This window comes from Synchiropus splendidus, chromosome 5, assembly GCF_027744825.2.
Source record: "Synchiropus splendidus isolate RoL2022-P1 chromosome 5, RoL_Sspl_1.0, whole genome shotgun sequence".
Classification (NCBI taxonomy): Eukaryota; Metazoa; Chordata; class Actinopteri; order Syngnathiformes; family Callionymidae; genus Synchiropus; species Synchiropus splendidus.
Window position 1 is genome coordinate 30,579,408 of NC_071338.1, and position 23,760 is coordinate 30,603,167.

The 23,760-nt window shown below is 43.0% G+C and overlaps 1 protein-coding gene across 3 annotated transcripts in view; it reads left to right on the forward strand.

The window, feature by feature from the left end:
- The window catches only part of LOC128758949 (MAM domain-containing glycosylphosphatidylinositol anchor protein 1), a 194,075-nt gene that overhangs the window by 127,185 nt on the left and 43,130 nt on the right, over nt 1–23,760 (forward strand). For all 3 annotated transcript variants that reach the window (XM_053865466.1, XM_053865467.1, XM_053865468.1), the window contains 7 exons: nt 2,201–2,397; nt 4,065–4,197; nt 13,737–14,006; nt 18,079–18,408; nt 19,455–19,754; nt 22,571–22,837; nt 22,900–23,048. In XM_053865466.1, coding sequence (XP_053721441.1) covers nt 2,201–2,397; nt 4,065–4,197; nt 13,737–14,006; nt 18,079–18,408; nt 19,455–19,754; nt 22,571–22,837; nt 22,900–23,048 — 1,646 coding nt within the window. The remainder of the gene's footprint in view (nt 1–2,200; nt 2,398–4,064; nt 4,198–13,736; nt 14,007–18,078; nt 18,409–19,454; nt 19,755–22,570; nt 22,838–22,899; nt 23,049–23,760) is intronic.

A 23,760-nucleotide genomic window follows, 5' to 3' on the forward strand; every position in this document is an offset into this window, starting at 1 on the left:
TCATCCGTATACCGACACACAACATCACCTGGGCCGCTTCCCTCACACGTGTTTCTGCAGCTTAAGTGCAGCCTCGCATCGTCTTTGACAGCCAGCGGTGTTTGAGCTGCTGCTGCTGGCGGAGCCTCAGAGAGACACAGGTGGTTCGTCAGCGTCTCTTCCCCCCGCTGAGCCTTTCGTGCAGTTCCATGTGCCACTGTTTTATAGATGAGAACGTCCGCCGGGAGCCGAGGGGGACACAGGTGAACACTTCAGAGAGAACAAATGTGAGCCGTCGACAAAATCCCTAAAATAAACAGAGCTAGGACAAGGCAGCCAGTACTTTGGCGTATTAGAATAAGCAGCTTAGTCGGGTCAAACATGACAGATCAAAATCTCATTTCACTCTTTGATCTGGGGTCCGGGAAGAGTTTTGCTTAGCAGCGGAGTAATGCAGATCAAACAAGTGTTCAGAGACAAACGGTGAAGTCATTGTAGCCAACAAAACGGTACTGAAGAAAAGAAACACCAGCCAAGAAGCTTCTCAACTTATATGACAGACAGAGGCGAAGGATGGCCTGCAGCCCATTTACAGCTGGATGCACGCTTGGTTTCTTTTGGTCACCACCAGGGGGAGCTTGGTCCAGCTCATGACAAGCTCTTCTGTTCAATTTACTAATGAAAGAAGCAACTAGAATGCTAAAACCTTTTTTACCGCAACATTATTGTTCAACTTAAGGTGCAAAATTGCAGGACGCAACAGTTAAACAAACAAGTATGGCGGCTGACGTCTTTACACAAGACAATGGCGCACAGATGCGCAACACGTGTGATTGAAAACTGCCCCGTCTGGTGGCGGAGACAAGGCAGGCTGTAGTTACGTAGTCATAGCATAACAAGACAGACATGCAAGACAGCGACTCACGCTCAAGAGAAATGTTCACCCTGTGATGAAGATGTTTAGTCGTCCAGTGAGCTGCAAAGTGCCGCTGCTTCGTGACAGTGAGTCCATTCGTCGGTCCAGTAGCAACACATATTGGAGCCGATGCTTTGCTTCCTCGAGTCTAGGGACATGGTGGACACGTGGTCAAACACAGCTTGTTTGGAATGAACAAATGAATGAACGGTAGAAGCCACGTAAGAAAATACAGTGCAAAAGTGGTGGTGGTAATGGCCCTGCTGTAGACAACTGTGAAGATGCTCGGTTGTCATCTTCATCATCATCATCATCATAATCATTGTATTGTTGCTTGAGAGATGAGGAGGAGTGTCTCCAGTGGGTCAGATAAAACATCTGCAAAAATGATGTAATTCACTATGGCCGCCACCTACTGATGTCATAACATGCATATTAGATGAGTGAAGTTACTCCCATCCCAACACACTGAAGAAACAACACACATTGTACATCCTACACTGTGAACAGTCCACCTTAAAAGGCGGCGTCTGACAGTTAGTGTTAATATTGTGACTCTCACTTTACTTTATGTTGATAAAAACAGCTGAAACCTGTTTGTTTCGACAGGCAGGATGATAGTAGAATGAAGTTTAGAGTGCCAAGATTGAGGTTCATTCTGATTTGTCATCCAGCATGGCAGCTGTGTTTCAGTTGATCCTGCTTTTCCCAAATGTATTTTCCCACTTTTCAAAACAATATTGGTCTGAGAATTTTTTCCACACCACCACCTCCCAAAGTTTAAGAAGCAAGTGCGTTGACATGTCCTGAAGCCCTTTTCCAATCTGCTCCTCCCAGACTTTCAAGCCCGTCCAAGAGCGTGTACGTGTGTGTGCATGTGTGAGACAAGGCTTTCATGGCAGCTCTGCCCTTTTCAACTGCGCACTCCAAAATCAAGTGTGTTTATCTCCACATTGTTGCTCTCCGATAGGTTAACGTGAGAACACATCATCAACCTTTCTCTCGTCTCATGGCCACATGTCCAGAAGACGCCGCAGTATCACCTCTTCAGAAGCCAGGGAGGAGTCAGAGAAGGGTCTCATGGTTGTGACTGAAAGTGCTTCAGTTACGTTGAGAATGAGTCACCCCAATTGGTCGGGGGAGGGTGATGGAGATGGTTTAGGGAGGTTGGGGGCGTGTGTTCAATTGGAAACTTGTTCAAAGACGCTTTATTTGTGGGCAAAAACGTGTAAGAAATTTGACTTCACAGGAAGCAGTGAATCACTGGGGCCAAAGGTTAATTCTCAGCGTCCTCTGTGTCGACAGATCTGGACACGCCGGTGTTGACCGTCCACCAGACCATCAGCGATGTGCGCGGCAGCTACTACCAGGAGAAGACGGTGTTTCTGCGCTGCACTGTCAACTCCAACCCGCCTGTTCGGTTCATCTGGAAGCGAGGAACAACACTCATCGAGCAGAGCAAGGACAACGGCGTGGACATCTACGAGCCGCTTTACACTCAGGTACACCAGGATGGACGAGGCGATCGGTCAGACTGGTCAGAAACCATTCACCCTGATGGCCATGAGGAGCGGTGAGGCGGTTAGGGACAGGTCAACACAAACCCACCGGATCAAACCAGTGACCGCTCTTCCGTCTGACTTGTGCTCAATACTTAAGTGCATTTATGCTCAACGTTACATACAGATACAGATATGGACGGACACTTCTGTCCGTGCTCTGCCTTCATTTCCTCTGTATTTCTGCACGTTTCTACACAGCTTACAGATACAAACCAAATGGAGCAGTACCACTGGAAACAGTGGGGGGCAGTGTTGCTGTCACTACCCAATGCGTATATTTAACAGCCTCACTGACAATTGTCTCCTCCAGTGCTGCCTCTGTTTCCTCTTTTGTACAAGAGCTACACGATCAATGCTTCTTCCACAGTCGCCATGTTGGTTTTGGGGTTTGTTTTCATAAACTTTTGACGCTGGGCTGCTCCCCCTGGTGGACATATTGGTGAACTGCAATACTAAAATAAAGAACGCATAGAAGCATGTGATCCGTGACGGAAACATGGTTTGAAACAGACTTGGACAATTTTGTAAGTAAATGAGCTTAAATTATTTAATTTTGTTCGGGAAATTAATTGGAGTAAAATATAGTCAATTCATATGCACAGCAATCTCACAATAATCGTCAAAGGAAAAGGTTAAGATGTGTCCCATTAAAAGTTTAAATAAATAACAAGAAAGTCCGAAACAAAAACAAAAGAACAAAATAAAGATAGTTAACAATAGAAAAGTTGACTGCTGATTCGAAAAAAAAAAGATGAAAATTGTAAAAAAAAAAAAGTTGTTTTTCGAAAGAAATATGTCAAAGAAACATAGGAACTTAAAGTGTTAAGAAGAACCATCAACTTGAATTATAACAAGAGGTCAGCAATTGAAATCAACCTTGAAAAAAAAGGCAATTTGGTCAAGGTCATAGTGATGTCAGTAATTTATGAGGAAGTATCATTTGGTGCCGCTACGGTCTGAGTTAAGTACCATCTTCCATTTCAGTGTGGATATCACTTGACCAGTGTCGAGCTCAAACACTCGAGCTTCACAAAGATCTTTACTCGTCCAAAGAGTCACCAGCTAGTGGGCCAGTTATGCAGCAAACAACCAGCCGCCCCTGGGTGTGATCCCCCACCTTCTCTCTTCTCATCGGCGCATCAGAGAGCCGCGCAGCACATTCCCAGGAGCTCAATTAGACGACAGCAACGCTCCCTCCTGCGCTAACCGCTCGCCAGCCTCGGCACATTCATGCTCTAAAAACACTGGGCCGGTTCTGAAAGTTCAGCGCTTCACGTGAAGAGGGAAGCAGAGGCATCAATGAAGCGGTTCCTAATTGAAACATCTGTTTTGTATTCCACCTGAAACCATTTACAATGTTCGAAGTGGAGCAGGGAGATATACTCATTGTAGTGTTCACTTGAGATGTTTCAGGTTGTTCTGGGTGACGTCTGGCCGACAGTGCAAACCTACTGCCAGACTCGGGGTCCCTCAGGGCTCCATCCTCGGAGTCCTTCTGTTTCAGTTGCATAAACCAGCACCGTTCTGCTCCATCCTCACTTGAAAAGTTGGTCATTTGCAGATGCGTTTTTTTTTTCACATCTCTGTATGAACTCTGTGTGTTTCAGGGTGAGACGAAGGTGCTGAAGCTGAAGAACCTCAGGCCCAAGGACTTTGCCGATTATACCTGCCAGGTGTCTGTGCGCAACGTCTGCAACATCGTGGACAAGTCGGTGACTTTCAGACTCACCAACGCCACCGGTGAGTGTTGGTTTCACAGACATTTGGGGATCTCTCATTGACTTCCAGGTGTCCTCACCCTGTTCTCAACCTAAACCTTACCGTCCAAGACAAATGGCTAACCTTGACCAGGACTCTATTCCAAACTTATACCCAAACTCCTTGTCCTCAAATTTAGTGTTAAACTTGTTACGTCTGGCAAAATGGTCTGAAGGGAAATGTCCTCACAAGGAGGTGTTTTTCCAAGAATTGGAAAGCACATTGTCACTGTCAACTCAGTGACACTGTCGCTAAGAAATTAAAGTATTTGTATTATATTATACGTATTCTGGTCTCGGTCTCGGTTTTAGTCTTGCCCCCAACACTAGTGGTCTCGACTATAAGATAAAGCTACTTTAAGGAGGCTCAATAGAAGTTTGGTCTCTGAGGAGAACCCTGTTCCAGCATGGTGCTGTGGGCCCACAGTTTGGCTGCTCAGGACTCTCTTGAAGATGCTCTCAGGTTGGTGTTAACGCTCCTCTCGCTATCTTGTTTCCCTCCGTTTCTTCCCCACTTGTTTGCGAGCACATCACTCGACTGTCAGCTGCAATTCACTTGTCACGCTCTCTGTTATCCACGATGGACTGGTAACCACCGGGTCCGTCAGCAGTCCACCTGGCTGCGACTCGGTTATGTTTGACAACATTGACGACACTTAGAGCTCCGGCAGCCTTGTGTGAGTCTCTGACAGCAGAGTGCTGGTTTCTCTCTGACCTGGGAAGCTCTGGACTCTCAAGGCTACGTCTTAAATGCAGCTGGAAAAGTCATCGCTGTCAGCAGTGGTTCAATATTTTCTCGACACGTATCTGAGGTTGAGAGGAGTCTTGTTAATGATCCTGACGGAGCACAGACGTAATTCAATGGAGTGTGATTCTAAAACCTTTGCCTCACAAGTTGAAAATCTTTTAAACAAAAACCCCATTCAGGCTTCAACAGATATTTTGATATGGCTGCATGACCATTCGATTTTATGTCAGGTGTGTTTTGGTTTTTTACATCACTGCAATGTGCAATGTGTCTTTTATATGTCCTCAGGTTTGGTATTTTACGTGTTGCTTTGTTTGTATTTGCTGTAGTGTTTTTCTTTCTTTTTTGAATGTCATCCCTATTTTGTGGTTTTGTTCATTTTTATTTAGTTTCAAAATTATATTCTTATTGTCTGCACTTAGAATTTGCTTGTAAAACTTCATTTATTTATCTATTTACTATTATTGGTATTATTATCATTATTTTCAATTTCATATCTATTTTGTGGCTTGTCATTTATTTCATTTTTTAAAAATTGAATTCTTATTTTTTGTTCTTACAAAAACTTATTTAATGAGGATTAATATTGTTGTTGCTTTTGTTTTGTGTCTTAGACTTAGTTTTATTCATTGGCATTGGTTTTCTTGCACTGCCCACTACCCATTGTTTTATTTAGATTATGGTTGTTGTTCTAATGTGACTCTGTAGGTGTGTAATATGCCATGGAAGTTTTTTTTTGTCTATATTTGAAATAAACCTCTGTAATGTTTTTACTGAGGTTTTTATACTTATCTATTGTTAATATTATTAATGAATAATAATATTAACACAATTATTATCTTTTTTTTTTTTTTTTTTTTTTGCTACGACTCGACTTATGTGTTGTGAATTTCTGTGTTGTGTACATCAATTTCATCTTTACTTTTGTGTTATCTTTAGATTGCTGATCAAGTCTCGATATAGTTTACTAATGCACTGTATACATGGGATTCTGGGGTTGACTGTAAACAGACTTCTCTGTTCCCTGCATCGAGGTTTGGACCTAAGAAGATTCTGCTTAATGTTGTGATTCACGACTAAACTCTGCTCTGAAAAGTGCTCTGAAAACGATCGTTGGTGGAAGAGCTGTGAAGAAATAAAGAGGTCGACTGAATTCAACATTTCAATATAGTACATTAAAACTCTCGCAGGTTGAGTGACTGCCGCCGCTTTACTAGAGCGTCACCACCTGCTGGCCTGTAATTACCGACGCTAAAGGTGGGAACCGAAGGTGGCGCCGTGGGGACGCGCTGTAATATGGACAAGCGGGAGCCTATTAAAGAACAATGACGTGATGAAAAATTAAAAGCGCTCGCCACCTGGCTGGTGGGAATAATGTAATCAGGTCCTCCTCCACTAAGACCTGAATAAGAAGCAGTTGAAGGTCAGCATCAGCCGGGTTATTGCCGCCACGTTTGTCTGCTCATTTGCCAGCCACTGTCGGAGATGGGTTGCCATGACGACGTGGAGCTGGGTGATGCCGGGGAAAGCAACAGGCAGACTGACACTTCAAGAGAGACGAGCGATACGAGCCGAGCCGCGAGAGATCGAGAGACTTGAGAGGGTGAAAGCGTTGAATTAGTCCGATACAGCGTACGAGCTTGAACTGCTGTCACTGGTCCTTTTAACGCGGAAACGCAGCTGATTATTTATTGAACGTAAAAAGTGAGTCAGGATTTAGGAAATGGGTCCAAACTGTCTGATCATCAGATTCAGTCAGAAGGACATTGATGCGTTGAGTTCGTCTCAGCAGAAAACGTCGGCATCGGTCGAAGGTTTTCTCAGAAATGTATCGTGACCATCACAGGTTCAGTCAGTTCGTTCTATATAACAAGAACCGTAATGATACGACTGAGCAACAGCTGCCGTCACTGTACCCGCCTGCAGCAGTTCTCCCCACAGTATTCCCTGTCCTGCTGTGCTGGCTGCAACACAAAGTGAAACTACAAGAAGTCTGTGCTGGTCTTTCTTGAAATCATCTTCCAGAAGCTCCTTGGTGTCATGCTCAGAACTGACTTTTTGTATCGCTTCCTCTGTGCATGCTGAAGTCTCCTCTCCCATGATGCACTGCTGCAACGCCATGTTTGATATTTAGTGATATTTTAGCTGTTTGTTTTGATGTCTTGTTGCTTTTAGAAGAAGTGGATGGAGCCTAAAATTGGAGAATTTCACATTTGATAGCTTCAACACCGACTGCATACAACAGAAGGGTGTTTACTAGCAGTCGTTGGCATACTGCACATCAATGGCGTTTAAAAAAATATTTTTCTTTGTTAGTGAAGTGCAAAGGAAGCTTCTTCATACTCTTTACTGTAGAATGAGTCGTAAAGAAAAAAATATCGTAGAGAAACAAGAGTTGTGCTGTAGTACGTAAATACAAAATCAGAGTGAGTCACAAAGATAAATGAGACTAAACTTTCACAGTTTTATAATAAACAGCCTTCCAAATCTGAACAAAAGACCTTTTCACCGTGAAAGTTGCCAGACTATAAGCTGCAACTTTTTTTTTGTGAACCCTGCGTCTTATACAACGGCGGGGCTGAAATATGGATTTTTAAAGGCTAAAGAGCGTCATGCTGCCAAAATACTGAGCCCTGTCACATGAAACAGATGAAATCACAGAGTTTTATTGACCTTAAAGCGCTGAAAATGTGCTGTTCTCACCCATGTTTCTGCAGTTCCGCCAACAGAGCTGATCTCCTGGAGGAGTGGAGGTGAGAAGCAGCAGCTGAGACTGGCTGTGGTGTCAGGTCTTCAAACACGTGGGAGAAAACGTGCGCTTTAATGTCAATAAAAGATGTGAGGAGTTGATGATTGAAAGTTCAGAGCATTGCCCAGTCTGAGTCAGTCTCCATGTTGGACCCTGTTTATAAAACTAGTTTGGAAGTGTCCTTTTTTTTGTCAGAGGTCAGTAGAGGGCGCTCTCGGTTAAAAAAAAAAAAATGGTGTGAGGTTTCTTGGAAATGGTTATTCAAATCCAAAGGCAGAGACTGACATCCAGTGGACTCTGAAAATGAGGCCACTGTTTCATGAAGCCTCATAAGCAGTGCATTGATGTTGCAGGAGATTGTGGGTTCAAATCCAAATTTTTATTTTTGTGTGTGCAGCCAGCACAACACTAAATTATAAATGAACAGCGGAAAGCTTGTTTCCAACTGTATTCTGTCCTACAATATAACCGGCAACAAAAGAGTAGGAGAGGAATTAAACGGCAAATTTGAATAAACGCAGCCTCAGAAGCCGAGGCGAGAAACTTCGGTGACAGGTGCAGGAATAATGATGTTATCTCATGGTCTCACAAATCAGCCCTCATGTCTAGACTCAGATCCCTAAAGAGAAATGGAAATTGAAACGGAGGCAGGAAACCACAACAATAATAAAAAATAGATTGGGAACAGATGCAATGAAAAAGCACATCAGAGGGAAGAGAGGCGAGGGGATCAGGAGGTGGACGCGCAGGACGGAGGAGAGATTGGAAAACAGGCGGCTGTCGTCCTCCCTAATATTTATCTAATGAGCGCGTCGTCTCTTCACCCGTCCATCCCTTTTGTCCTTGCTGTGACGCGCGGTGTTTGATTAGATTCACCCAACTGGGTCACGCCATGGGCTTGATTCACAAAGGAGGGACGAGCGGATTGATTTTTAGATCATAATCCCAGACGGGGATTTCAGACCAGGCCTCCACTTACTGATGGGAGACGCCAAATCCTCTTCCCGCGCTGGCCAAAGAGTCCAGGGCTCATTCTGTTATTCAAAGTGGTGAAGGCTTGGGAGACCTTTGATGGATTTGGACTCAAGTTTTGTTGTGACTGAAGCCAAGCTTCCCCCCCCCACACAATTTTGCAATGTCTGGTTATTTGGGATTCCTCTTCTTTTTTGTCATGATGATATTAAATATTCTTTTGTGTTGTCAGTACATAACATCATTCGGTGGTGAAATCAGTCGTCGCTAGTCATGACCTGATGAGGCTCTGTGAAACACTATTTTTATAGCCCACTAGATGGCGCTCTCTGCTCTATTTAGTTCTTCTTCTATCAAACCATTTCACTGAAAACCCGAATCACTTTCAAACATAGCGCACCACCTACTGAGCTCTGAAAAAGAAGACATTCATGAAGCTTCATCAGCCCATCATGAACCATCATGGCTCTCATGGAACTTCGGGCCCCATAGTTCTGGCCCTGCCTCACAGATCCCTGATCCTCTTGGCACTCCATTTCCTAGCTTGATGGAGACACACATTTACTGCTGAAAACATTACCCCCATACAGTGCAATAGACTTGATGGAGTAGGAGAACAGCAGTGACAGGAATGGGTCTGGGATATAGAAGAAGGCAGAAGAGCAAGAAGAACAAGACAGAAAATGACTTGTAGTACTTGAATGACTGATACTTGACGCCAAAACATGCCGGATATTAACCGAAGAAAGTTTAAGTTAGTGTAACGGTATCTGGGAACATTCACGTCCATCCATCTGTTCCATCTCGCGGACACATTTTTAAATGAGTGTGGCAGGTGATCTGGCTAACCGTGTCCTGCTGTGACACCTGGCTGTGAGTGCAGAGAGACGGATGGCAACATCTGTTGACAAACTAAATCATGCAGGAAAGGATGGAGTACAACAGCTATCAACAAGAAATAGAACTTATTTTAAAGAAAAACAACAAATTAAAACAAGACATTTAGTGTAATGGAAAAGAGTAATTCAATAAATAAATACAGAATCTTTAGGAGAATGTCATTCAGGTCTGGGGAAGATTACGTTTTTGGATTTTCAATTTGGTCCTACGGCTGTCACAGGTTCTCGCTCCGACTTTCCCTGGGCGTCGCGCTCTGATACCTAGGACACCACACTAGTGAGGCATCCAGACACCTCTGGCTTGTCTTGGAGGACCAGCAACTCTACTTTGAGTCTTTTCTGGGTGACTCTTTCAGTGTGATCTTGTTGGTCAGTCTCGACAAAGCTAGTAACTACAGGTCTAAGAAGAATTCCACCTGAAAATGGAGATCTTGTCTTCATCACCACGACAAACTAAGAGTGACTGAAGACGCTGCACCAGGCCGACTCCATCCTCCCATCACTCAGGAACATGAGGCTCTCCAACTGGTGAAGGATCCTTCCCCCAGTCTGGACAGTACCTTCCACCTGAGAACAAACTTCTTGAAGGAAGTGGACCTCTTCTTTCTACCACTTTGATGACTGACGTTCTTGGCCTGAAGGAGCAAACAGCAGCTCATTGTCTGTAAAGAGCAGTGTTGAGATTCCTGAATTCACCAAACTGTAGACCCTCTCCAAGAAATAATCCCATATTTTCAAGAGTGGTGTAGACCAGCAGACAACAGAAAGTATGACCCCACTGCTGTGCCCTTCAGGTAGTCTGGTGTTTGTGACTGCCGCTGGAGCCACTTTGGCACTGATGCCCACAATCCTCCATCTCCCACATTACAGCCGGGTCATTACCTGCTCTAGTCGCCTGGATCACATCTCTCAAGTTCAGATTTTAGGCTGCTGACTCGGGTTCTTGACTGCTAAGTGAAGCCAAACTGATGTTATTTTAACCACACAAACACGTACAGTGGCAAAGTGTCTCTGACAAATTACAGTTGGACACTCGACTCGGGCGCAGTTGAGAGAAAGAAATATGGACTGAGAGGATGCAGCAGGGAGGAAGAGTGAGGTGGCGTGAGCGTCGGGGATGAAGACATTTGTTGTGCGAGTGTAAGCTGCTGTGCTGCACATAAATCCCATCACTTTGGGACGAGAGCCGACTGATCCCGGTGTTACCGTCGGATACACATCCTCAGGAAATTGAAGCTATAATTCTCAAATCCGCAGTTCCGTCCGCCTTTCTCACCTAGTGTTTCATTAATTCCCTGAACCACTGGAAATGCCTCTCATGCAGGTACATTTTATCTGAGTCTGGGCGACTTTTATGTGATGAACCATGATTTGATTCAGTGATACTGAGTTTCAAAATTAAACGTTAGTATCCAACTGCGGTGGCTTCTCAGACGCGTTGTAGCTTTTCAGTAGTGATGGGCCGATGAGGCTTCATGAAACAGAGCTCAGTAGGTGGCGCTCTCGGTTTAAAATGGTATGAGGTTTCGATGAAATGGTTGTTCCAATCAAAAATGTTTTGGAGCAGAGAGTGCCATCTAGTGGACTCTGGGAATGAAGACGCTGATTCATGAAGCCTCACAAACCATCACTCAGTATAACAGCTCTAGTTACAGTATGTAGTTGAATTTGTGAGGCTGGACACCAAATATAAGATCAGAAATCAAGCATGAAAAACTACATAAATGGATATGACTAAAAATAAATAGCTAAAAAAGTAAAAAACAAGCAAAAAATAAACAAAAACACACAAAAAAAAAAACTAACAAAACGCAAAATAGATAAATAAAACTAAAATAAAAAAATAAAAAAATAAAATTATTATTGTTGAAAAAACAATGGTGTTGTAAACGTGCACCATACAAGCACATACCATGTCATACTTGTAACTTGAGCACAGTGGTATCCAACGTGCCGACGTAAACACCATCTTCATCAGGGGTCGCCACTGCTTCCAGTCTTCCCTAATGGGTTCTTCATCCTGAGAGCTGCCAATGAGGGAGCAAAAATATATTTAGGGAGAAATTCACTTCTTTCTTTTGAGGAGCGGCGCGGTAAACTTTCTTTCTTTTGACAAATGGAAGAGGCCCTAATGTGGGACAGCCGTTGGGAATTTGCCTGGCACACCAGATCACCAGTCCAGCCCTGGTGTTGAGAGGGCCGAAGGGATGCTCCAATGATATTATATTCATGATGAAAAATCTCGCTGACTGCACCTTCAGCGTTGGCCGATCCATCACTGAAGTAAATGAAGTGCCATGATAATTAAATTAAAACACTAAATTCAGCATATTTTGTGGCTCTGCGCTGGACTTACCTCGATGTCTTTAACTCTAAATCGGAGCAATAAATCTTTCTACTTTCTTCTCCTGCTTTTAATCCTGCCCTCCTCTCTTTCCAGCTTCTTTGGAAAGTCTACTGCACGCCCCGTGCTATGGCCTTTTTTTTCCGTGTTTGGAACCTGCTGAGGTCCAATCGATCTCTGTCTGGTAACTGTGCTCTTTTTCGCCCGCTTGTGTTTTGGGTCATCCTGAACTTTTGTTAGGTCACGTGCTTCAGAAAGGAGGACAGAAGCATGAGGCAGAGGAAGGGAACAAGTTACTGTATGAGTCACTTATTAAATTGGCCAGATAATGATTCCAGCAATGAAAAAGCACAGCAGTCTTTCTATGTTTTCTAGCTACAATATCATTCATGACCACCGCCTGGTGCAACTATCACAACGCTGTCAACTGCAAGCAAGAAGTGGGTCTTACTTAAAGACTCGCCCTGCTTTTCCTAGAAACATTTTAGTTTGACGGAATGGGCTTATGAACTTCTTCATTAATACGTAGGTCACAGCTTCTCTTATGAGTCGGAGTCCATCTAAAGCAGGCAACAGATTCTGGGGTGCAGATGAGATGAGTCTGAGTGTGAACGCTGCAGGTTAGCGATGCATGGTTACAGGTGAATTCAATAAAGTCGCCCATTTATGTAGCCCAGTCTTGTCTGAGAGTCAGTCGAGTTCACCATGCATGTTGACTCAGATGAGTCAGTCCTGGCGACATGCAGCCATGAGTCGCTCGGGGTCAAGTTAGGTTTAAGTTAATGTTATCAAACGCTTTACAGACTCTGCTGAAACAGGAAGTGAAATTTTCTTTTCTAAATTGTTTTACAAATGTATATACACGCGCACGTTGGAGTCTCTATCTTTGTGGGGATCTCTCATTGCCATAACCCTTTCCCCAGCCTCTCACCCTAAACCTAATCATCCAAAACAAATGCATAACCCTCACCAGGACTCTGAACCAAACTTAAATTCAGTTATAATGACCCAGTTATTTTGAAGTTTTAATCCTCAAACTGAGTTTTGGACGTGTGGTGTCCGGTAAAAATGTCCACTAAAAGCAAAATGTCCTCACAAGTAGGTGTGTTTCTAAGAATTGGTCCCCACATGTATAGCTAAACCAAGTGCCCACACACACACTTCACCTTTGTGCTTCATATATTTTTTTTTCCTTGGTTTATTCTGTCCACGATCACATTTCACGCCATCTTAAGGTTAAAGCATTCAACTTGCCCTTTTCTTTGAAGGCTTTCCAAACCATTTCTGCATAAACATAAATCTTGAAAAATATATAAATAAATTAGTCAGAAGTTGTGAATGAAACTCTTCTGTAGTTCAGTTTTGTCCTCTGACGCTGCATTCATTGACTCACAACACACTGCCAAGTTCACGTCCAAACTCATCTCCAACTTTGCTGTGGAGACCAGCATAACGTGTCTGGTCAGCAAAGTCAGAAGACGCCACACAGAGAAGAGGTGGAGCTACTGGTGAACTGGTGTCAACAAGCTCTGCTCATGGAGGGGAAATAGAAGACATGGTGTTTGCGTTCCATGCCAAGGTCATACTTACTGTAACCCCTGCTCCGAGGTCATGCAGGTGTATCATCTCTGACTGTCTCTTGGACTACAAGGGCATCAGTTTTCTGGAAACACTGAGAGTCAGTGTTATAGTGGCCAAGGAAAAGTGAACTCAAGTTCCGCTTCATGTTACAAGCCACTCAACATTTCGCCAAAACTAGAGGTCATGATGTTTTACCTGGTTTGTAATGCGAAACTTTGTGTCTGTACAGCGCCCCCGATGATCCGACTGGCGGTCAACGACACGGTGGTGGTGGATCCTGGACAGGATGTGAACATCAACTGTGAAGTGACGTCAGGCTACCCTCCTCCCACCATCACCTGGTCCCGGTACCCCGACCCCCTTCCTCTCAGCGCTCAGGTCCGCGGCTCCACTCTGATGCTCCGTGCGGTGACGCCGTCCGACGCCGGCTTCTACAACTGCTCGGCCGTCAACAACGTGGGGAACCCGGCACGCAAGAACTTCAACCTCGTCGTCAGGAGTGAGTGACTGCAGGATGGTTTTACGACTTTTATACGCTAAAAAAAAAAGTCATGGAAACTTATTTTCTAAAGTACAAACGCAATAAACACCTTCAAATGAAAAACAGTTATTAAAACACGATTGTATCGCTTACTTTAGGTGGCGTTTTTCTCTTCCAACTCTGATGCTGATGTGGCAGGTTCTAGTGAAAATCTGCCATGGCCTGGTGTCACCTCCTAAACATCTTCATCGTATCCCTATAAATCGTGTTGTCCTCCCTGAAACACTCTTGAGAAACCACCCGGTGGCCACTTCAAAATCTTCCTGACCCTGTGAATTCTTGTGTTGTCTTCGAACCCTCACATGTCTTTCTTTTGAGTTCCAACTTCAAAGGTCTCGGCACTGAGTCAAATCTTGCTCACATGAATGAGACCGTAAGACGCTTTAAATATTTGTCTTTGCTCAGAATTGAATTCCAAAAACCTTGGTTTCATCTGGAAACAACTCTCTTGATTTTGTCCATGTGTCCAACCACAAATCCTCCAACCATGAACACTCTTTGAAGTCAGTTCCAAAACCCTTTTAGTCATTCAATGTTCCCTGCTTTGTTGTAAACTTGGCATGGTCTTGATCTTGGTCTTCTTTTGACCCCCAAATCTCATCCTGATTACCATTTAAAACCCTTCTCTCGGTTTCAAGAATCTCTTGGGTTTGTCTCCTGACAGACCGCGTAACGTCCTGGTTTTCAACACCTGTGTCTTCATCATCACCTGTTAGATTATTTCTCTTGGTCTGACTTCAACTTCAAGAATGTCTATCGTGACTGTATAAGGGTTGCTGCTTAAAGGTTTCATCCCACACATTCTCAGTCCCTAGGTTTCACATGTGGACGGTTGTTGAGTGGAGTTTTTTTTGTCCACTGTTGATGCAGATTCCATGCTTTTTTGGTCAAGTTGCTGTTGAGATGATAGTTTATACAGGAAATAAGACTTAAAAGTAAGCGTTATTCCGGCAAAATGTCAAAATATTATTCAAAGACTTTGACTTGCGTTTAACTTTAACTAAACAATAAACCTCGCCATTCAAACCTCAAGACGTTCAATGCCGACGTGAGTCCTAAGACCAGTCATCAGATCCACGATCAACACGACTCACATGACTTAGTTCCACGTTTGACTTTGTCCTTCCCTAAACTTCACCTATGATTCATTGTTGATGGTGGTGAAGTCTGTTGAATTCAGTGGAGTGAAGATGAGAGGCTCCAGTCTGCAGCGTGGCTCACTCACACACAGACCGGGGCCACGTTATTGGTGGCATGAGCCACGTCCAAAAATAGAGAAGTAAAAAAAATGGAGCACGCATTTCTATCTACGCCGCTTGATATTTCCAGGAGGATCAGGGTAAAATGTATGAATTTTAAAAATACATGCACAAGAGACATATGGCAGATGTGAACCAGCAACCTTGTGACACACAGGGATGAGCTTTAACCGCCATACTGCCGCCTCGCAGCCTGACATGTTTGTAGGATGTTGCTGTTTTCAGCAACACAGTATTACAATGTGGCTCTTAGCCTCTGACTGGTTGGCCACTCCTGCATTAGGCGTTCATGAGAACATGAATCATGAGAGCTCATTCAGTTCAGCTTCACGAAACTGTGTCCTCATTTTCAGAGCTCAGTAGTTACCGCAGTCAGTTTTAAAATAACGTGAGGATTCACTGAAAAGGTTGTTGAAACCCAAACAGTTTCTAGCAGAGAGTGCCATCTAGTGGGCTCTTAAAACGAGGACACTGTTTCACGAAGCCTCATGAACCTATCTCAGTCTTTCCACAACCCATCTTGGACACAGTCTCTTCCAAAGCTGTACGAGCTGTGAAGGACATGAACACAACCCTTCATTTGAACAATAGAGTCGATTCAATCACGCTACAATGAGTGGAAACACATGGATCTGTTACTGAGTCTCGCTCCAGCACATGAATCATAGTCACTTTAAAATGTCAGAGCTGGAATATTGAGGATGAAAACACCCCGCTGCCTGTGATTTATCATCGCCCAACTTACTGTACGTAGGATGTGATAGTTCATTTTGAGCAAGTGGCCGCGGAGGACTTGATCCGTCATTACGGGCAGCGGATGGGAATCGTGTGAGAAAAGGTGGGTTAAGTATCGCTCTTTTGCTAACTCACGCGACGTCTAAAACAAGTCTTTTCTTCTGCGAGCCGTCGGCTATTTTTAGCCTCTTTAATCATCTTTACTCTCGACAATTAGCTCGAGCGGAGTGAAAGCAATTAGCGACGGATACGACAGTGAGCTAACACTGAGTGAGAATGTTCGCAGGGTGGATTTCTACTGAGTTCATGATCCTGAACGCATCGTCTCACCTGACCAGGTGACGAAACGCTGAAGGGATCCATACATAGTGGTAGATTTGCAAAGTAGTGTTGCTGTTAAGGCGCTAGCCTTTATTGTTCGTAGGTTATGAAGCCTGCAAGTCTTTGTGAAAGTAACCCGTAAAGTCCCAGGTGTGCTTGTCTTGGTCATTGGACTGGACACTTTTGAGTTGCAGTGGTCTGAAAAAAATGGTCTCAGCTTTGGCTCATCTTTGTCGTACTTGGTCCACTGTCCTTAAAATCCAGGTCGGTTTGGGACGGTCCAGATGAACTTGGTCTTGTCCGTGACCCCTAGTTACAGTTAGTCTTTTTTACAGTCTTGTTTCAAGTTGTCCACCCTAACAATCTAAACCTGGCCCCCTTAAAGTCAGGATCGACAATGCGGAAGCCTCGATGTATGGACCCGACCCCACCTCCACCACAATTGGTTTGCTCTTGACTGGTCTTTAAAATATATATTCTTCATTAGAAGTCTATTCTGATGTTTTTGTCTCTCATACTGAAAAGGTTTTGATCATGGTCTTTCTTTTTCTCTTAAGGATTTGTCCGGTACTTGACCTTTCATGGCGGTATTCAACAATTATTATAAGTTTTAGTCTTCTCATTCAAGAGCTATGGTCTCTATTGTGACACTGCTCTGCTTGTTTTGTCTCGTCCTGCACCCATGAAGCTCTTTTCTCTGGTCACTGCGCAATCATGTTTTCATCGCCAGCTCCACCCAGACATCTTGTTAACAAGCCAGGATGAAGTGGAAATCAAGCGCACCCTCTCCCCGTCGCTCCACCTCTCCTCCTGTTCCCTCTTTGGTTGGGAGGCACGGAGCTGTTTTGTATTCTGCCCAGAAGTCTGTTGGGAGAACCATCGCCTTTGAAAGTGAAAATTAAATGTGGCAGAGTGAGAGTTCCTCTTTGTCCTTGATTTTGTTCCCCCATCCTTCTTCTTCCAGCGTGACTCTCCTCTGTATGTGGCTCACTTGTTCTTCATGCCTTCCCCTGCCTCGGCTTTCGTTCCCACCTCTCCCTTCCAGGTCGCCCACTGAGGCAGTCTCCAGGCAAACTGAGGTCCCTCAGATCCATGAGAGGACAGCAACAGTTTACTGTTCAATTTCTTTGCTATTATTTTGGAAACATATTTAAAACTTTCTTCATTACACGTGAGGAATAATACAAATAATGAATCATGAATTCTAGTAATATTTTATTTTTCATGAAGCAATTTTGATATTGATATTTGTTGCTGTTATTATCGATAATAATAATAATGCTTAAAACACAATTTTTTTGCATTTAATATTTTTTATTTTATCATAATTTTTGTCACACTTAAATTCTTATGAATTATTTATTATCCTACATTCTTGCACGTGTCTTTCATGTCCTTCATGCAACAATGTATCTAGTATAATATTGAATATAATTATTTATTATTATTCATGTATTATGATATATTTCTTTATTTATGGTATTGTTTGTAATATGGTGAATAAATAAATAAAATCTGTATTATTATTATTATTATTATTATTATTATTATTATTCAAAACTTCTAAATTATTCACAGCTCGCACTCACCAATAGTTAATTTATTTACATTTAATTCTCCATAATCCTAACACAAAAATTCAAACACTAAATTTTGAAAACTTTTCGTGCTGACGTTGTTTCAGCTAATTCCACCTCCACTACTCCTCCACACAGCGATGAGCAACCTGACCTTCCAGATCACGCCAGACTCCAACAAGGACAGCGAGACCATCCAAATGGGCCGCGACCTCAAGCTGTCATGCCACGTGGACGCCACGCCGCAGGACAAGGTCAACTACACCTGGTACAAGAACGGAGCACTGGTCTACAACTCCGAGAGCCTGATCCTGCTGCGCAGCGACCCGGACATGGCGCCTGGAACCAGCAGCCTGGAGATCGTGGACATGAAGTTCAGGGACTTGGCCACCTACAGCTGCGTGGCCAACTTTCCTGGGAGCAGAGTTCCCGAACTGAGAGTGGACGTCAACATCTCACAGAACAGCGGTGAGTGAGAATGTATTTTGTCATCCATCCATCCATGATCCATCCATCCATCCATCCTTCCATCCATTTATCCATCCACTCATCATCCATCCATCCATCCATCCAGCCATCCTTCCATCCATTTTTCCATCCATCCATCAATCAATCCATCAATCCATCAATCCATCAATCCATTTATCCATCCATCATCCATCCATCCATCTATCCATCCATCCCTCCATCTAGCCATCCATCCATTCACCCAGCTATCATCATCTATCTATCCACCCATCCATCCATCATCCATCAATCCATCCATCCATCCATCCATCCATCCATCCATCCATCCATCCATCCATTCATCCATCCATCAATCCATTCATCCATCCATCTATCCATCCATTCATCATTCATCCATTCACCATCCATCCATCCATTCATCATCCATCCATCATCCATCCATCCATCATCCATCCATCCATCATCCATCCATCCATCTATCATCCGTCTATCATCCATCCATCATCCATCCATTCATCGTCCATCCATCATCCATCATCCATCCATCCATCCATCCATATCAATCTGTCCGCCATCCATCTCTTCATCGCTTCCCTCACATCAGTCATGTTATCTCTTACGTGTCTGTCTCAACTCAAGTGCCTGTCTCTGCCACCATAGATCGGTCGATGACTCTGCTCCGCCTTCCATCCATCTCTGCTCTCTCTGTCCTTATCTCAGTCTCCAGCCATCCTTGTTTATCTCATCTTCATTTCTCAATATTTAGCTACACTTCCAGCAGACGCATGAGTTCATTTCTCGCCGTCCAGACTCCGGCTCTGAGCTGCTGTTTTCAGTCGACTGTAATTTGCATAAGTAACTTCACTTCAGCTCTGTGTGGTTAAAGATAATTGTAGCACTTAAGCAGCGAGCGGCCACTGTGTTACTGCTCCCACGTTACCCAGGAAGTGAGTTCCACTGCAGGAAGCGCAAATAAATGTTGGTTTTCATGGATGAGTTTTACGTCCATGTGTGAACCTGGAACACCGATTGTCCTTCTTCCACAGTGTCTCCCCCGATGCTGTCGGTGCCCCCTGGTGGTCAGACGGTCGTGGCTCGTGAGGGTGGCACGGCTGAACTGGTGTGCCTGGTGGTGGATGGGAAGCCTCGCCCGCCTATTCTGTGGTCCCGGTTGGAGAAGGACCTGCTGATGCCGTCGGGTCAACCCCTGGTGGAGACACCCAACGGTCGCCTGAGGCTGAAGAACGTCAGCCGGGACATGATGGGCTCGTACCGGTGCCAGACTGCGCCGTATAACGGGCTCAACATCAAGCGGCGCGAAGCGCAAGTCCAGCTCAACGTGCAATGTGAGTGTTAGATATACTGTGAAAAGAAAATATTAAATAAGTTAAATATCAATAAAGATGAAATATAATGTATGAAACATGTTTATATATTTTATATACGTTTTATATAATTTATATAAAATGTAATTTTATAACCTTGAGAAATGTGCTAAAAATGAAAACTTGAAAACTATTTTTTTTTCCATAACACAAAGATACTATTATAAAAAAAGTAACTATAACTATATCATATTTTTATGCAATAACACAATGTTTTTGATGTTTTTTTTTTTTTTCCTTTGTAAATAAGGAAAGCCATATTACGGTTCCTGTAATAATACAAAGATGCTTGTATATTTTAAACAGAAAAAGCCATTAAAATATCAAATTTATTATATAAATTAAATATCAATAAAGATAAAATAATAATATATGAAACATATTTATATATTTTATATGCATTTTATATAATTTATATAAAATGTAATTTCATAAATAAAAAAGACCCATTAGCATTATAAAAATCTGTATATATTGTTTTCTAACTTTTTTAACCGAAAGAAATGTGCTAAAGTCTGCGAAAATGTTTTTTTTTTTTTACCATAACACAAAGATACTAATATTTTTATGCAATAACACATTTTTTAATGTATTTTTCTTTCTTTGTAAATAAGGAAAGTCATATTACGGTCGCACTTTAGTATATGAAACATATATTACCATAACTAACTACTTATTTTTATAGGAATCAGCAACATAATGGCCTGCAATTATTCATATTTTTGTTTTAGTCACCGTCCTGACTGCATTTGACCGTAGCATGGTCACTGAAAGTTGACTCTATAAGCAAGTCATTACCTTATTAATAGTTCATGTGTTCCCCAATCTAAAGTGTTGCCAACATTCCTATAATATTACTAAAATACTTCTATATTTTAAACAGAAAAAGCAATTAAATTATCAAGCGAAAAACATGAAGTCAAGAGATAAGCAGAAAAGGGAGATGCATAAAAAACAAGATGGAAATAACACATTTAAAAGTCATGAATTAAACTCAATAAAATGTTGTTGTCTCATTGCGTGGTCGCACTTACCATCTGATGTCACACAATTCAGCGACTTCATCCATTCGATGGGTTAACTGGTCCCTTCCTGAAGGATTTACTAGTCAGTGCTGAAGAGCATCTCTGTTGTTGGACCGGCCCAGTCTGATTAATGGACCAGGTGGCCAGTGACCCTCCGCGGAACACACAGTCCAAAACAGCAGGGAACACACAGACCGAAACAGAAATATAGAGGTAGAAGGAACTGTTTTTTTTTTGTTTTTTTTTTTATCTCTGGAGAGTCGGACGGAGCTCTGTCACTGATGTTTTGGTGAGGAAGGTCGGGAGTTAGACTCGGAGTTGACTTCAAAGAGATTCAAATAAGATTACACGAGTCACTAATGCAGACCCTCAGGCAAGTCCTTGGAACCAGACTGTTTGTCTCTCAATGAAATCTGAGAGCAAAATCAGATTGTTATTTATTTGACATATTCAGAATTTTGGCTTTTGTTATACATTTTTATTTTTCCATCAAACGTTTTTTCTTTAACATTAACAGTTTCTTCATCGTCTTTTGTTGACATTTTGTTCTCTTATTCTTGTTCTTGTGTTCGCCTTGTTCTTTCACTCATTGGCTGCAGTCGATCTTAGCTTCTAAGGTCAAGGGTCATCCTGAACTGGTTACCTGTCTGTCACAGGTGTCATTTTCGAGACATGGAGTGACCCAATTGCAGCAATGCAAGAGTCACAGGAGGCAGGCAGCGGGTCAAATACAATGATTTAATATTACAATGCACAAATCACAACAGAAAGCGTCACGGGACCGGGAGAAATAAACAGAAAAACAAATCCAAAACGTCACTGAAATAGTCCAATGGAATAAGTCCAAAACAAAGCGTCACCGAACTGGGAGAAATGAATGTGGAAGAAAGGAGGGAGACTCAAAAAGGGAATCAAGGGACAATATAAAAGCGTATCATGACAACAGGGCACTTAAATATATATATATATATATATATATATATATATATATATATATATATATATATATATATATATATGTATATATATATATAATTTTATTTTAGACTGGAGTCTTATATTTGTACATACATTTATCTATTTTTTTATTCAGCAAGTTGTAAATGTATCTACGCTCTTTATTTTAATTGGATTATTTACACTTTATTCACTCCTTTTCTTCGTAACCAACCCTGTTGCTGCTCTTTTCAAAGTCGGCGGCTCATCACTATTCACAAATGTGTGTGTGGGTTCACGGCAGGGTTTGTGACCGCACACTAATCAGGTCTGAGAATTTCCCTATGACCTTTGACCCCGCACCCATCCTTCAGCTCCGTCGATCCATCAAAGAGACATTTTTCACGCAAACTGAAGGTGAATTAAAACGAACCTGACTCTTCGAGTCACTGGGATATGAATCAACGACTCAACAAGTCACTGACTTATAATCCGTAACACGTGCAGTAGAGGGCTTCGTAACAAATACATTGCAAGATTTGTGACTAGTGAACCTGAGTCAAAATAGATCTGTAACTCATGGGTTAATCTAGACACATGACTCCATAAGCTCTCTCCCTTCATCCTCATTCAAACTGTTCACACTCAAAATGGCTCTTCAAATTGAAAAAAAACTACTGAATATTCTCTGTTTGTCACGGTCAAAAGTCATGAACAGCAAGAGACAGATGAAAAACACAGGCACCAGAATTAGTTGAAAGTCAAAGGACTCTCAACGAAAGACGGTATGTGACTGCCAGATCGTTGTCTTCTCAGATCCGCCCATCCTGGACCCGGTCTTTCAGGACGTCCGTTCCAGGAACTACCAGATGGTGACGCTGCGGTGCGCCGTCCTCCGCTCCAACCCGCCGCGACTCAACGACATCCGCTGGCTCCGTAACGGCGACTTCGTCCGAATGCCCATGCCGGACCTCAAGGAGACGCCGGAGCTCAAGTTCAAGCTGGAGCCCACCAGCAACGGCACGTACGAGTGCCGAGTCAGCAACAGCGCCGGGACATCGACATGCACCTTTAACGTCTCAGGTCAGACATTTTTGATGTTCAATTGTGTCGACAAGTTAGTAAATTTCCTCGTCCACCGACAGCTCAACCCTACAATGCCGAGTTCTACTTCGACACGCCGAACCCAGTCCGGATCCTGAAGGGGAACAACTACTCCTACAACCTGCAGTGGACCCAGAAAGACCCGGAGGCCACCGACCGCATCATCGGCTACTGGGTCAACGTCCGGAAGGTACGTGTTGCTGCAGCCTCAGCTGGTTCGTGACTTCCTTGGCTTTGATGCGATACAAAACCGTGTTTCGTCGGTGAAGCAGAGTGTTGGAGCCGTGAAGCGAGTGAAAGGGTGTGAAGAGTGGAATCAGATGCAAATTAAAGAGAGACAACAAGTCTCACCGGCCCTCTCCACTATTAAATAGAACGTAGGAAAGTAATACCATGGCAATTTCACAAGCCATCTATCCCTGCAACACTTTCCGCCGCTCATCCTCTTAACACCTCAACACTGGATCTTTTTAACACCTTCCAAATGATGCGACTCTCTTGGGAGACGCCACAGACGCAAGAGGACCCGCAACATTCTGTGTAGAGCGGCGGCGGAGCGGGCTGTCACTCATCACTCTGAAAACGTCAACACTGATGGCGAAATAAAATGTCTTGTTTCATTTGCTGATGACTATGTTTGTCTGATATTTACATCTTTTACAACAATACATTCCTAGCTATAATGTATTTTGTCATTGTTACCCGTTTTCTTTGAATTTTTCCAGTATATATGACCTTCCAGATTATCTTTTTGTTATTCAAGTTTACTTCCTGAATTTTGTATTCATTGTAAAGTTTTCGTAGTAGTCCTGCACATATTCGCCGTTTATTTATTTTGTTAATAATGTTTCATTATTGTTTCATAAGTTTGCTATTTTCTCAAATATATTCAGAATAGATGG